Source organism: Bubalus kerabau, chromosome 14 (assembly GCF_029407905.1).
Source record: "Bubalus kerabau isolate K-KA32 ecotype Philippines breed swamp buffalo chromosome 14, PCC_UOA_SB_1v2, whole genome shotgun sequence".
NCBI classification, from domain to species: domain Eukaryota; kingdom Metazoa; phylum Chordata; class Mammalia; order Artiodactyla; family Bovidae; genus Bubalus; species Bubalus kerabau.
Window position 1 is genome coordinate 17,922,597 of NC_073637.1, and position 16,455 is coordinate 17,939,051.

The 16,455-nt window shown below is 45.3% G+C and overlaps 1 protein-coding gene across 1 annotated transcript in view; it reads right to left on the bottom strand.

Annotated features, from left to right (window-relative positions):
- The window catches only part of FER1L6 (fer-1 like family member 6), a 134,411-nt gene that overhangs the window by 57,763 nt on the left and 60,193 nt on the right, over positions 1 to 16,455 (bottom strand). The window contains exons 20-21 of the mRNA XM_055545883.1: positions 9,696 to 9,830; positions 5,557 to 5,706 (exon numbers count right to left, since the gene is read on the bottom strand). Of these exons, the coding sequence (XP_055401858.1) occupies positions 5,557 to 5,706; positions 9,696 to 9,830 (285 nt within the window). The remainder of the gene's footprint in view (positions 1 to 5,556; positions 5,707 to 9,695; positions 9,831 to 16,455) is intronic.

The following is a 16,455-nucleotide window of genomic DNA, read 5'->3' on the forward strand; positions in this document are numbered from 1 at the left end:
CTTTCTGCATGTAAAATGAGAGCATTATACTAGAGCTGGTTTACTCACATCAGTCCTTCTTCTACCACTTGAAAAGCAGAGACATCACTTTGCTGACAAAGATCTGTATAGTCAAAGATACAGTTTTTCCAGTAGTCATGTACAGATGTGAGAGGTGGACCATAAAGAAGGCTGAGCTCCAAAGAATTGATGTTTTCAAATTATAGTACTGGGGAAGACTCTTCAGAGTCCCTTGGACTGCAAGGAGATCAAACCACTCAATCCTAAAGGAAATCAACCCTGAATATTCACTGGAAAGACTAATGCTGAAGCTGAAGCTCCAATACTTTGGCCACCTGATGCAAAAAGTCAACTCATTGGAAAATACCCTGATGCTAGGAAAGATTGCGGGCAGGAGAAGAAGGGGGTGACAGAGGATAAGACGGCTAGATAGCATCACTGATTCAATGGACATGAATCTGAGAAAACTCCAGGAGATAGTGGAGGACAGAGAAGCCTGGTATGCTGCAGTCCATGGGGTTGCGAAGAGTCAGACATGACTTAGCAACTAAACAACAACAAGAGCTACCACTTTTATCATGTGTGCTATTATCTAGCAAACATTTTCATTAGATATCATTTCATTTTCAGAAAAGAAACTTCAGGTTCCTATGTAAAACAAAAGCCACTGGCCATCAATGGAAAGTAACTTTAAAAAGAAAACCAATGAAAACAAAACAATGTTATTGGAATAGGTCATGTGTAGCATTTCTTAAACTTTCTTTTCACTCTGTCTGGAGGGGCTGGTGTTCAAACAAGTAGACTCAGAGAAATGTTCCTATAGCTAATATTGATTTTTTTTAGAGGCACTGAAACTGAAGCCTGTGCTTCCTTAAAAAAGAAGGTTGCAAGTTGAAAGACGGATTATACACAGATGGGCATGAGACTTTCTTCTAAAAGTAGCTAGAAGGATCAAAACAGGCAAAATTCCATTTGCAACAACATGGATAGACCTTGAGAGCACAATGCTAAGTGAGGTAAGTCAAAGACAAAGACAAATACTGTATGACATCACTTATATGTGGAATCTGAAAAGTGAAAACCACATAAACAGAGAGTAGATTGGTAGATTGACAGGGGTGGGGAGGTGGGGAAAGTGAGCAAGGGTGGCCAAAGGGCACAAACTTGCAGTTGGAAGATGAGTAAGTTCTGGGGATCTAATGCACAGTGTGGTGACTACGGTTACAATACTGTGCTGTACACTTGAAAATTGCTATGAGAGTAGATCTTAAAAGTTCTCTCTCTCTCGCTCTCTCTTTCACTTTCTTTCACACACACACACACACACGTTAAATGTGTGAAGTGATGGCTGTGTTCATTAAACTTTATTGTGGTAATCATTTTGTAATACATACATATATCAAATTCCCATATTGTCTACCTTAAAGCTCAACATTCAGAAAACTAAGATCATGGCATCTGGTCCCATCACTTCATGGCAAATAGATGGGGAAACAGTGGAAGAAGCACAAGCTGGAATCAAGATTGCTGGGAGAAATATCAATAACCTCAGATATGCAGATGACACCACCCTTATGGCAGAAAGTGAAGAGGAACTCAAGAGCCTCTTGATGAAAGTGAAAGTGGAGAGTGAAAAAGTTGGCTTAAAGCTCATCATTCAGAAAATGAAGATCATGGCATCCGGTCCCACCACTTCATGGGAAATAGATGGGGAAACAGTGGAAACAGTGTCAGACTTTATTTTTCTGGGCTCCAAAATCACTGCAGATGGTGACTGCAGCCATGAAACTAAAAGATGCTTACTCCTTGGAAGGAAAGTTATGACCAACCTAGATAGCATATTCAAAAGCAGAGACATTACTTTGCCAACAAAGGTTCGTCTAGTCAAGGCTATGGTTTCTCCAGTGGTCATGTATGGATGTGAGAGTTGGACTGTGAAGAAGGCTGAGTGCCAAAGAATTGATGCTTTTGAACTGTGGTGTTGGAGAAGACTCTTGAGAGTCCCTTGGACTGCAAGGAGATCCAACCAGTCCATTCGGAAGGAGATCAGCCCTGGGATTTCTTTGGAGGGAATGATGCTAAAGCTGAAACTCCAGTACTTTGGCCACCTCATGCAAAGAGTTGACTCATTGGAAAAGACTCTGATGCTGGGAGGGATTGGGGGCAGGAGGAGAAGAAGGGGACGACAGAGGATGAGATGGCTGGATGGCATCACTGACTTGATGGATGTGAATCTGGGTGAACTCTGGGAGATGGTGATGGACAGGGAGGCCTGGTGTGCTGCGATTCATGGGGTCACAGAGTCGGGCACGACTGAGCGACTGAACTGAACTGAACTCCTTGGAAGGAAAGTTATGACCAACCTAGACAGCATATTAAAAAGCAGAGACATTACTTTGTCCACAAAGGTCTGTCTAGCCCAGGCTATGGTTTTTCCAGTGGTCATGTATGGATGTGAGAGTTGGACTATAAAGAAAGCTGAGAGACGAAGAATTGATGCTTTTGAACTGTGGTGTTGGGGAAGAGCCTTGAAAGTCCCTTGGACTGCAAGGAGATCCAACAAGTCCATCCTAAATGAGATCAGTCCTGGGTGTTCATTGGTAGGACTGATTTTAAAGCTGCAACTCCAGTACTTTGGCCACCTGATGCAAAGAGCTGACTCATTTGAAAAGACCCTGATGCTGGGAAAGATTGAGGGAAGGAGGAGAAGGGGACGACAGAGGATGAGATGGTTGGATGGCATCAATGACTCAATGGACATGGGTTCCGGTGGACTCCGGGAGTCGGTGATAGACAGGGAGGCCTGGCGTGCTGCAGTTCATGGGGTCACAAAGAGTCGGACACGACTGAGCGACTGAACTGAAGTGAACTGAACCTCCTTAAACTTACACAAAGTTATATGTCCATTATATCTCAAAAAACCTGGGTGGGCGGGGGGGGGGAGCAAAACTCCACCAATATTAATTCAATATTACTTAATACTTTACCCAATTTTGACCTAAAATCACTCATGGACAGCCTAAAATCACCTGGACCTTCACTTGAGGAAAGACTGGACCAGCTGGTTTTGAAGGTCACTCTTTCAGTGCTAAGAGTTCACGTTTCTGTGCAGCACACATCTATCTGCTGAGAGCTGGTTCTATTCAACTTTCACCTGATTGGGCATCCTGGAATCCTAGAACTTAAGATTTGTAAGACAAAGATTTCACCAGTCCTCTTCTCCCCTCCTAGACTACAGTCGCTGCAGAACTGAAGCCGATGCCTAGGTTTCTGCTACTCTGACCCCTTAAGAGCTCATCCTGCTTCAGGTCCCCTGACAGATAGATTGTTCTTTCTCCAAGGCAGCCATTCCAGCATTAAAAAGTTCATCCTTAAATGGAGCAAAGACCAGACCACAATCAAAGTCTGATTAGCTGTACTTCAGAGCTCATCTCTCGGAGAAGGCAATGGCACCCCACTCCAGTACTCTTGCCTGGAAAATCCCATGGACAGAGGAGCCTGGTGGGCTGCAGTCCATGGGGTCGCTAAGAGTCAGACACGACTGAGCGACTTCACTTTCACTTTTCACTTTTATGCATCGGAGAAGGAAATGGCAACCCACTCCACTGTTCTTGCCTGGAGAATCCCAGGGATGGCGGAGCCTGGTGGGCTGCCGTCTATGGGGTTGCAAAGAGTCAGACACGACTGAAGCGACTTAGCAGCAGCAGCAGCAGCAGAGCTCATCTCTAATAGTCTTAAGCAACTCCCAAGCTACACACATGGGCAGTTTGGATTTGAGTACCAGTGTATCTAACTCAGTAGCTGTTCCCTTCCTCTTATACTCTCCAGTCTCTCCAGCTCTTGGAGGAATTGGTATACATGAATTCTAGGCTCCAATCTGCCATATCAAGTAAGCCATTGCCTTTATATCCAGCTCAGTTTCTTCACCTGAAATAGATGGGACTAGATATCCTGAAATAGATGAGACTAGACTAGGTCTGTCTAGTCAAAGCTATGGTTTTTCCAGTGGTCATGTATGGATGTGAGAGTTGGACTGTGAAGAAAGCTGAGTGCTGAAGAATTGATGCTTTTGAACTGTGGTGTTGGAGAAGACTCTTGAGAGTGCCTTGGACTGCAAGGAGATCCAACCAGTCCATCCTAAAGGAAATCAGTCCTGAATATTCATTGGAAGGACTGATGCTGAAGCTGAATGTCCAATACTTTGGCCACCTGTGATATGAAGAACTGACCCTTGGAAAAGACCCTAATGCTGGGAAGGATTGAAGGTGGGAGGATAAAGGGATGACAGAGGATGAGATGATTGGATGGCATCACCGACTCAATGAACATGAGTTTGAGTAAACTCTGGGAGCTGATGATGGACAGGGAGGCCTGGTGTGCTGCAGTCCATGGGGTCGCAAAGAGTCGGACGTGACCGAGTGACTGAACTGACTGAGATATCCTGCTTTAGTATTCCATGGTATAATAATACTACTAATAATAAAATAAGTAGCATTTGTTGCATGTTGATTTCATGCCAGGAACTTTAGGGAGATTAATTATCATCTCCAGTTTTGCAGGTTAAACAGACAGAGACTAAGTGGCTAACCCAAGGTCACACACTAGTAAGTGATGGGAACAAGATCCATACCCATGGGATCCACCTCTAACACCCTTCCTCTTACTCGCTTGCTGTGTCTTAGGATTGCTTGCTTCCTAGTTTCTGTAGCAGGTGAGATTTTTCTAAAACTGGGAGTTTTGGAAAACAGGCTTTCCTAAAGAGGACTGATCTGACCCAAAGGGCAGGTGCCCTCTGCCCCCAGTGAATGGGACGGTCAGGGAGAGAAACCTCCCTGATGCAGGCCTACCAGGTCATTTCTTCCCAGGTCCTCCCTCTGTCCCATTTGGTCGTTGATGATTCAACCAGACTCAGCTTCCCTCCCCAAGTATCCTGCCTTTGCTTTCTGAGAAGTTCTTCCTAGATGTATGTTCCTAAATTCCCCAAAGTCTTCAAGGTCTTTGGGAAACTTTGTGATACAGTGTAAGGAGCAGAAGGCTTTAAAGGTCTTAAGTTCAGCTCTCAGTTCAACCACCGACTAGCGGCCTGATGAGGGAAGTCAATCAATTACATTAATCCTCAGTTTACCATCCGTAAAATGGGAATCATAATCCCTACCTTATCAGGATTGAGGGAGATTTCAGTGTGATGAGAGGGGATGTGAGGCAGCAACCACAACATGGGGCACATGGGAGTGTCCACAAACGTTTGCTCCCTTCCCCTTTCACATCCTCTCATGGTTTGTATGGAGCATAGGGCTGCTCATGCTTTGCTGGCCAAATCCGTAAGGACCTTTCATCCTGGGACTCTGACTTGCAGCACAGGGGCTCTGGGAATAGCTGGTCACCTGAGTTCTTAAATAGTATCTTCCAGGTCCCCAGAAGGAGCCGTCTCCAGACACAGGACAGCAGTGAGGGACCAGGCACAGAGTGATGGACGTGCACCTCCTGTGAGGCTGCGTCTCTGGCCGGGTAGACTAGATGGACGGTCAGTGCGGCTGTCGCTTCCAGTCCACTTACCTGCAGGAGTTCAAATACAGCAAGGAGGTCCCCGCCAGAGAGGTTCCCACAAAAGATGGGGTGATAGCACAGCCTGGGGGGCTCGTAGTCCTGGTCAGCTAGTTTCACCACAGGAGCAGCCACAGTGGCACCCAAATATTCTGGCTTTCCCTAGGGCAGAAAAGATAAGAATTGTTGTCCCTTGTGGTCACCCACCTCGTGTCTCAGTGTGATTTTGTAATTAACCTTCACAAAGCCATCAGCCTCATGTCTCCCTCTTACTACTGTCTACATGCCTCACTGTCTTCTTCTGCTAAGCCCCTCTAGTCCTTTTCCAGAGGCTCGGGGAGCAACAGAATCTATCTGGGCTCCCAGGGAAAACTCTAAGGTCATCTCAGGGGCTTGCTGGCTGAAGACCATCTTAGGGGTTATCTCTTTTTTCAGTGTATTGAGCTCAGTGGAATGAAGATAATCACCCCGGGTAGACTTGAAAGGGAAAAGGAAAATAAAGTGGTAGCACACATTCCGAACAATCTCCAGGGCAGGGCACCACTGTGGTTGAGACACAAGTTTGGAGTCCAGGCAAGCATGAGTTGGAGACGCCAAATGTACTACTTTCTAGATCTCTGGTCTTGGACCATTTACTCAACCATTTGATCCTCATGCTTAAAAAGGGGTTAAAAGTACATTGTTTTGAGAGCATAAGTAGGGTACTGCGCATGTCCCCTGCACACAACATCACCTAAGGGGGGGCAAACCACCTAAGGACAGTGTTACCCTCTCCCCATATAAGGAACAAGTTTGCTCCTCCTGCTCAGGGAGCAAATCAGCAAGGGAACCTGTCGATTCTCACTCCCCCACTGCTGCAGCAGGGGCCCCAGTAAAGCCTTGGGTGAATTTCTTTTTTAAAAAAAGGTACATTGTTTACAGGGCCATGATGATTAATGTAATAATGTATGTGCTTTGCACAACAGCTGGTAAACAGTAAGTGCTCAGTGGCAATCCATTCCAGTATTCTTGCCTGGAGAACCCCCATGGACAGAGGAGCCTGGTGGGGTACAGTCCATGGGGTCACAAAGAGCTGGACATGACTGAGTGACTAAGCACAGCACACACATAGTAATATGATGGTGATTAAGATCAGCATGTTTAAGTAATAGAGCAATTCTGCCCAATTGTTCTTGGCAGTAAAAGAGTATTAGAATGGCTTTGTTTGTAAGTTTCTTGAAGAACTACTTGATGGTATGCTGCTGCTGCTGCTAAGTCGCTTCAGTCATGTCCGACTCTGTGCGACCCCAGAGACGGCAGCCCACCAGGCTCCCCTGTCCCTGGGATTCTCCAGGCAAGAACACTGGAGTGGGTTGCCATTTCCTTCTCCAATACATGAAAGTGAAAAGTGAAAGTGAAGTCGCTCAGTTGTGTCCGACTCCTAGCGACCCCATGGACTGCAGCCTACCAGGCTCCTCCGTCCATGGGATTTTCCAGGCAAGAGTACTGGAGTGGGGTGCCATTGCCTTCTCCAACTTGATGGTATATCTTCTGCCTTTTCCTAGTGCCTGCTCCCAGTTCTGGTTCCACCCCAAACAGCCTGGGGCTGGAGCCTGGGGCTGCTTTGCTGTTTATCTCAAGAACAGCTGTGACGTAAGCCCCAGGCAGGCAGGCAGGATTACCTATTTGATTCACTGTTATGTCCCCTTGGCACAGGGCAGGCACTCATCCAAGCTCTTGTTGATCCAAGAGTAAAAGAGCTTTCACTCTTGGATAAATGACCTCCAAGTCCAAGGACAGCGCCCATACTCTCTTTGGCTGAGGCTGGGTTTTAACACCTGTGCTGTTTCATTGCCTTTGGACTCAAGAACCAACATTTGCATTCCCGGCTGTAAAAGGAAGCTTGGCAAGGGGGAAAACAAACAAACGAAGCTGCCTGCTGATATCCAGTGGCACATCAGACCTGTTCTGGGGGTGAGTGGAGTTAGGGCAGCTGTATATGAAATGAATGATCTGCGGCATAATTATTTTGCCCATAATCCTAGCTTAGAAAAATTAACTTAAAACAAGCCCTGGAAACAAAAGAGTAAACATAAACTCAAGCAACCTGCGTGCCAAATATAAACTAATTTCTTACAGAGCCAGCAGACTTGAATGAGGGCACGGGCACTGTGTAATGAGAGAAAGCTTGAGACTGGAAGCTGGGTCCTGCAGAGTCAGAATCTAAAATTTGATCATCACCATGGGATTGTGATGGCGGCAGCCCACGGGTGTGAACAGAATCTTTTGCACATCAACACGTATCTCAAGGAAGAAAGTGCAAAAAAAAGTTCGTATTTTCTTTCTCTCCTACATTTTCTTTTCCTTTAGATGTGAGAATGTAGGCTTGCTTTTCTGGACAGAGTTTGGCTTGGGGTGGGGCCCAGGAAGGCAATCAATGAATGGAGATCTAGAAGAGGGTCTGAAAAGCAAACAGACAAAGGGAAATCCACTGTAGTCCAGTGGGTGGGTCTGTTTTTAATGACTGATCGCTGTTTTGTATATTTGTGTGTGTGTGTGTGTGTGTGTGCGCACGTGCTAAGTTGTGGCCAACTCTTTGCAACCCCATGGACTGTAGCCCGTTCGACTCCTCTCTTTGCTCATGGAAATTTTCCAGGCAAGAATACTGGAGTGGGTTGCCATTTCCTCCTCCAGGGGAGCCTCCTGCCCCAGGGATTGAACCTATACTTCCTGTGTCTCCTGCATTGCAGGCAGATTCTTTACTGATGAGCTACCTGGGCAGCCCTTGATTGTTGTTATTGGTTGTCAAATAAAAATACTTAAGATTGGAATCATATTGTTATGGACTCTATTAAAAAGGCGTTTATTTTGTGACCTTCTTTACAGAAAGTCTATATTCTAGGCACAGCAGTAGAACACACATCTACTGGAGTAGGTTGCCGTACCCTCCTCCAGGGGATCTTCCTGACCTAGGGATTGAACCCATGTCTCCTGAGGCTCCTGCATTGTAGGAGGATTCTTTACCACTGACCCACTGGGGAAGCCCATAAATAGTCACACAGAGTCGGACACGACTGAAGCGACTTAGCAGCAGCAGCAGCAGCCCAAATTTACAGATGGGGGAATGGAGTCCAGAGAGTGACAAGGAGAAGCTGAATATGTATGTCTAAAGGGAGACAGTCACAATGGCCACTCCACTTGTGCAAGAAAGAGTGGACACAGGAGGCTAAATTCAAGTTCCGGCTGTGCCTCCAGCCAGCTGTGACCTTGAACAAGGCATTTGACCTTTCTGGGCTTCTGTTTCCTCTTCTCCAAAGCCAGAAGGGGCTTCATGCCCTCCAGTTCTCCCATCCAAATTTCCTCCTGACCTTGACTGAAGGTCGGAACTGCCAGGTTGCTCTGAGGAGGTGAGGAGGCTTTAGCAAGTTTTCTTGCAACAACTCTTGTACTTAATATATTTGTGCTTCTACAATCTCCGAAGGAGGTAAAGACATTAAAGAAAACATTAAAACAAGCCTTTGCCTTTCCCTTTAGACTTCTTAGTTTAAAAAAGAAAAAGATTTGTTTCAGTGATTAAAAAAAGAATCCTCCAGTAAGTTTTAGAATCGGCCCAGCATTTCAGAACACAGACATCTTTGGAGAGGAAGCGGTCTGGCTAACATCATAACAGAAATGAGATGGAGATAAATGCATTGTTTCAGGGCTTGGAAGCAACAACCAAAATAAGAAGATCCAGTTACAAGACTGAATCGGTGACAATACATCCGTTTGCTTCCAGCCAGAAAGATCAGTAAAGACCTTCTGTTTTCAAAAGGCATGGACTTTTTTTACTAGCAGCAATAGAATATAGAGCCCGCTGGGGACTGGGGACAACTATGGGTGGCCTTAATAATTATATTCCTAAAGAAGTGAATGTTGATTGAACTTTTGTGAATCAGATCCTATTTTAATTGCAATCTAAAGGGTAATCTAAGCAAAAAAAAAAAAAAAAAAACAAAAACCCATTAGTAAAACAAATGATCGTCACCAATTTCCCTAGTTCTGTAAAATGAGTGTTTTTCCCAGGTGAGGATTGCGTCCAGGCACCTTCCCAGGCTGGATAAAGAAAGGAAGGTGGCTGAAAACAGAGTGTCTTTGGTGAAGCCCGGTCAGCACAGCCCTGAGACACTCACCACCGCATCACTGTCATACAGCTCCACCACCACTAAGGGCGGGGATTCTGCCAGCTCCTTCTGGTCTCCGTGCAGCACCAGGTCATTGAACAGGAGCATCTGGTTCCAGGTGGGGGAGAGGGTCTCAGGAATGACCTGTAAGGTGGGGCCAAGAGAAAAGCCAACACTCACTCTATCGAGTTGGAAGGGGCTCTGGGAAGGGTAAAGAGGACATATCCTTAACATCACTGATCACTTGATCAACATTCAAGCAACAAAGGAAATTAACATACGACTAAGTACTGGGTGCTAGGCATGCAGACTCCCTGCCCTGGAGGAGCTTACCTAAGTTTCATGAGTAGTACCCCACCTGATTGCCACCCTATTTGCAAGCATGAGTGTAAAAGTGAAAGTCACTCAGTTGTGTCTGACTCTTTTGAGACCCCATGGACTGGAGCCCGCCAGGCTCCTCTGTCCTTGGAATTCTCCAGGCAAGAATACCGGAGTGGGTTGCCATTTCCTTCTCCAGGGCATCTTCTCTCCCCAGGGATTGAACCTAGGTCCCTGCTTTGCGGGAGGACTCTTTACCGTCTGAGCCACCAGGGAAGGCATTTGCAAGCATAATTCCAGCTTAATCCTCACAGTGGTGCTTCCATCATGACACCAGCTACCCTTCACTGAGCATGTATTGTGTGTTGGCTGCGGTGCATCACACTGTCTCACTCAAACTTTCCAACAATTCTGGGAGGTGGAAACATAAGCCAATGCTCACTTGTCCAGAGTGAGCATGTGGCAGAACCAGGATTTAACCTGGATCCTTTGGCCCAAACTGCTAACTTCATCCATCCTCACCAAGTAGATGCTAATATTATCTCCATTTGGTTGTTCTTGTTGTGCTGTCATGTCCAACTCTTTGTAACCCCATGTCCGCCAGGCTCCTCTGTCCATGGAATTTTCCAAGCAAGAATACTGAAGTGGGTTGCCATTTCCTCCTGCAGGGGATCTTCCCAACTCAGGGATCTCTTGCATCTCCTGCATTTGCAGGCAGATACTTTTACCACTGTGCCACCTGGGAAGCCCAATGAAAGGCTAAACTGAGGATGAGGGAGATTTAGTGATTCTTCATTTGTTAACAAATAAAATTGTGTCATCAAATACTCAAAAGCAGATTCTCAAGTTAATATTCCTGTGGAATTCTACTGCTGTTGGCTACTTAATCTGACTGTATTGAACCGACTAGGGTCTTCAAAATAATCCTTACCATTTTGCAAGACATCATTCTTTCCTCCATAGCAAATTGTGACAGTGGAAATTAGCTGCACCCATTATGCAGATGGGAAACCAAAGGACAACCAAACTACATAATTTGTCCAGAACCATGAATGTCTCACCAGAAGTGGCTCAGTGCTCCCTGCCAGGCCATCCAAGCAGTACCTTTAGAAGGTAGGGTGTGATGGACTTGCATCCTCTATTTTATTGGATGTTTGGAAACATGCCATTTTCACAGAGCTAGAAGCTAGGCCTGCTTGCAGGATGTGTAGACTTTGCAACTAGGCAAAAACTGTTGCATTCATACATGAGTACTGGAAAGAGGCCAGTCACAGCCTCCCAGGCAGTGCAGGCAAATGGATGATTTCACAGCATAATGCAGACCACACAGCGGCTGCTGGATCCTGAGGAAATTTCCACTGCGCACCACTCTCTCTAGGAGGGAGTAGAGAGAGCCTCTGGCCTGAACTAACTAACTGCTTAGGCTCCAAGGTCCAAATAAAACTGTCATCTCAGAGTTTTACATCAAGAGCCATTTCAAGTCATGGCCTTAAATCATGTGCACTGTGATCACGAAATAATATTTTTATTGCTTTTTATGTGATCCATAAAAATATCGCACATTCCACAACTTCCTTCCTTGCTTTTTTGCCTTTGGAGTATTTTATGCCTCTCACACAGTGAGGTTTTGAACATTATGTTCCAGAGAAAATCTTAATTCTTTGGACAGGAAAAGAATGGCTTCCACCAACTCACAAACAGAAGTTACAGCGTTGCAATGCTAAGTTCCCCTGTGAAGGTGACTGACATCACAATAACCATGTTTTCAGGTTGCTTTTGAAAATAAAAATGTGATCATTTTTGTAGGCTGCCCCCAAGAGCGTGATACCAAAGCAATTTATGATTCTCACAGCATCTTTCCTACAGAAATGTTCTGATGGCTTCCTTGGCACTTGGGGCTATAATTGCTGCTTGGTAAGATTCCAGAGGCTAGCATTCAATCTTTCGTTCATTATGTATCTATTCCTTCAAAGCGCTGGCACAGTGTCCAGTATCACATGGCATCCTGTGCTGAGTGGGTGTTCGATAGCTACTTGCATGAACTAATGAGTGGGTATTGCCTTGTCCCATGAGTGAAAGGACCTGTGGCCACCTTTGAGAGGTACTGAAAGGCTCATCCGAGCAAAAGTACATTCTTCCACTTTGTAACCGGGAAGGGTTAAATTTAAATTTACACTGGATCTGCTTCTTTGACTTTAACCCTTTTTTGTTATTATAAACATACATAATGGCTTGCTTCAGGGACACAACCTGAGCCCTGCACCTGGCAAGGACTCTAAGGAAATGAAACTAACACATCCCCCTATCTGAGACTTGCCATTCTAGGGGATATTTGCAAGGATTGAATAGTCTTTTTACTTTGTTTCCTCGCCTCTCCCCATCTCTGATCCATAAAACCACCTGGCAACCAGGCCCTGACAAGACGGTTGTTTTGAGGTGATAGCTGCCATCTTCTCATCAGCTGGCTCATCGATTAAAGTCTCTTCCGTTCCTCAACCCCTCGTCTCTAGGATTCACTGGCCTGTCATGCAGCAAGCAGAGCCAGCTTGGATTCCATAACAACTTCTCTGCCAAGGTGAGCACAACTCACCTCACTTTCTCAGGGCTTCCTTCAGAGGTTATGCTTATAAAAACTGGTTCAATGACATTGCTGGAGAGATTCTAGTAACACTGAAGTTTAACACAGAAGGAGAAGGGGACAACAGAGGGTGAGATGGTTGATGGCATCACTGACTCGATGGACATGAGTCTGAGCAAGCTCTGGGAGCTGGCGATGGAAAGGGAAGCCTGGGGTGCTGCAGTCCATGGGGTTGCAAAGAGTCAGATATGACTGAGCAACTGAACTGAACTGAAGTTTAACTCTTTGAAGAAGGAGTAAGATGTCATGGATGGAGTGTGGCTTTAGTCTCAGAGACACCCCTGGAATGGAGCCCTGGTTTCACCATCCACCTATGTCCTACTTGACCAGGTGATTCAGCCCCTCTGAACCTTAGTCTTACTCACTTCAATGGAGTTAGTACCTACCTTGTAGAATTGTTATGACCATTGTCTAAGATAAAGCATATAAAGTGTCTGGCATACAGTAGGTACTCAATAAGTGCTTATTGCCCACCCCCTAATCAACCCCAGCCACACACATTTATAAATGAGTGAACATTTATTGACTACCTACTGCATGCCAGTCTTGGTCACTGGGTAACTCGTGTCTTAATAACAGACCACCTGTTCCTCAGGACTCAGCAACCACCTGTTTGAAATCTCAGCTTCCATGCTCCCCACCTGCTAAGATCCCTGTCTTTCTCCTCCAAGCTCCATCTTAGCCACACAGTCTCCCTCCCCTTCTATCCCCAAAGTCTTTCTCTTTGGGAGCTGTCTCTCATTCCCTTTGCTCTATCACCACAAGATTTCCAAGTTCCACGTCCTTGGTGATGTCTGGAATAGCTGGATTTCCAGTCTGAATTATTTTGTACCATTAAGTCACATATAAGGGGCTTTCCATGTGGCGCAGTGGTAAAAAAAATCAGCCTCCCAATGCAGGAGATGTAAGAGATGTGAGTTTGATCCCTGGGTTGGGAAGGTCACTTATAAAGGATTTGCTGCAGAACCCACCCTTCAGAGTCAGTTTTCCTTGAGCAACACATTCAGACACGTGCTTACAGGTGAATGGTGGACCAGCTCAGCTATGACTGTAGGGCCCCTAGCTCAGCCTTCTCCACCTACATGCATGAGCTGGGCATGTCACACAAAGACTAGTCCCATGGAGGCAGCACACACTGAAACAGGAGAGGGAATCTAGAACCCTTTCTTTTTTTTTTTAGTTTTCTTTTTTTTTAATATAAATTTATTTATTTTAATTGGAGGCTAATTACTTTACAATATTGTATTGGTTTTGCCATACATTGACATGAATCCACCACAGGTGTACACGTGTTCCCCATCCTGAACCTGCCTCCCACCTCCCTCCCCCTACCATCCCTCTGGGTCATCCCAGTGCACCAGCCCCAGGCATCCTGTCTCATGCATCGAACCTGGACTGGCGATTCATTTCACATATGATATTATATATGTTTCAATGCCATTCTCCCAAATCATGCCACCCTTGCCCTCTCCCACAGAGTCCAAAAGAGTGTTCTATACATCTCTGTCTCTTTTGCTATCTCTCATACAGGGTTATTGTTATCATCTTTTTAAATTCCATATATATGCGTTATTATACTGTATTGGTCCAAAATGGAAGCAAAGTGGTTAAGCAAAATGACTTTGGAATTAGACCAACATGGGTATCCATCTTAGCTCCACAGGTGTTAGTCACTCAGTCGTGTCCAACTCTTTGCAATCCCATGGACTGTAGCCCACCAGGCTCCTTTGTCCATGGGATTCTTCAGGTAAGAATACTGGAGTGGGTTGCCATGCCCTTCTCCAGGAGATCTTACCAACCCAGGGATCGAACCCATTATTGCAGGCACATACTTTTCCGTCTGAACCACCTGGAAAGGCAACGTGAAAGTTGCTCAGTTGTGTCCGACTCTTTGTGACCCCATGGACTACCTTGACCCAGGGATCAAACCCAGGTCTCCCGCATTGCAGGCAAATTCTTTACCAGTTGAGTTCCCAGCATAATTTGGCTCTACCACCTTCTATTAATAATTAAAGCGTCTCCAAGCCTTACCTTCCCCATCTGCAGACTGAGGACACTAGTTCAGTTAGTCAGTCAGTTCAGTCGCTCAGTCGTGTCCAGCTCTTTGCGACCCCATGAACTGCAGCACGCCAGGCCTCCCTGTCCATCACCAACTCCCAGAGTTCACTCAAACATCCATCGAGTCTGTGATACCATCCGGCCATCTCATCCTCTGTCATCCCCTTTTCCTCCTGTCCCCAATCCCTCTCAGCATCAGAGTCTTTTCCAATGAGTCAACTCTTTGCATGAGATGGCTAAAGTACTGGAGTTTCAGCTTTAGCATCATTCCTTCCAAAGAACACCCAGGACTGATCTCCTTTAGAATGGACTGGTTGGATCTCCTTGCAGTCCAAGGGACTCTCAAGAGTCTTCTCCAACACCACAGTTCAAAAGCATCAAATCTCTGGTGCTCAGCTTTCTTCACAGTCCAACTCTCACATCTATACATGACCACTGGAAAAACCATAGCCTTGACTAGACAGACCTTTGCTGGCAAAGTAACGTCTCTGCTTTTGAATATGCTATCTAGGTTGGTCATAACTTTCCTTCTAAGGAGTAAGCATCTTTTAATTTCATGGCTGCAATCACCATTTGCAGTGATTTTGGAGCCCCAAAAAATAAAGTCTGACACTGTTTCCACTGTTTCCCCATCTATTTCCCATGAAGTGATGGGACCAGATGCCATGATCTTAGTTTTCTGAATGTTGAGCTTTAAGCCAACTTTTCCACTCTCCTCCTTCACTCTCATCAAGAGGCTTTTGAGTTCCTCTTAACTTTCTGCCATAAGGGTGGTGTCATCTACATATCTGAGGCTATTGATATTTCTCCCAGGAATCTTGATTCCAGCTTGTGTTTCTTCCAGCCCAGTGTTTCTCATGATGTACTCTGCATATAAGTTAAATAAACAGGGTAACAATATAGAGCCTTGACATACTCCTTTTCCTATTTGGAACCAGTCTGTTGTTCCATGTCCAGTTCTAACTGTTGCTTCCTGACCTGCATAACAGTTTCTCAAGAGGCAGGTCAGGTGGTCTGGTATTCCCATCTCTTTCAGAATTTTCCACAGTTTATTGTGATCCACACAGTCAAAGGCTTTGACATAGTCAATAAAGCAGAAATAGATGTTTTTCTGGAACTCTCTTGCTTTTTTGATGATCCAGTGAATGTTGGCAATTTGGTCTCTGGTTCCTCTGCCTTTTCTAAAACCAGCTTGAACATCAGGAAGTTCATGGTTCACATATTGCTGAAGCCTGTCTTGGAGAATTTTGAGCATTACTTTACTAGCATGTGAGATGAGTGCGATTGTGTGGTAGTTTGAGCATGCTTTGGCATTGCCTTTCTTTGGGATTGGAATGAAAACCGATCTTTTCCAGTCCTGTGGCCACTGCTGAGTTTTCCAAATTTGCTGGCATATTGAGTGCAGCACTTTCACAGCATCATCTTTCAGGATTTGAAATAGCTCCACTGGAATTCCATCACCTCCACTAGCTTTGTTCGTAGTGATGCTTTCTAAGGCCCACTTGACTTCACATTCCTGGATGTCTGGCTCTAGGTGAGTGATCATACCATCGTGATTATCTGGGTCATGAAGATCTTTTTTGTACAGTTCTTCTGTGGATTCTTGCCACCTCTTCTTAATATCTTCTGCTTCTGTTAGGTCCATACCATTTCTGTCCTTTATCGAGCCCATCTTTGCATGAAATGTTCCCTTGGTATCTCTAATTTTCTTGAAGAGATATCTAGTCTTTCCCATTCTGTTGTTTTCCTCTATTT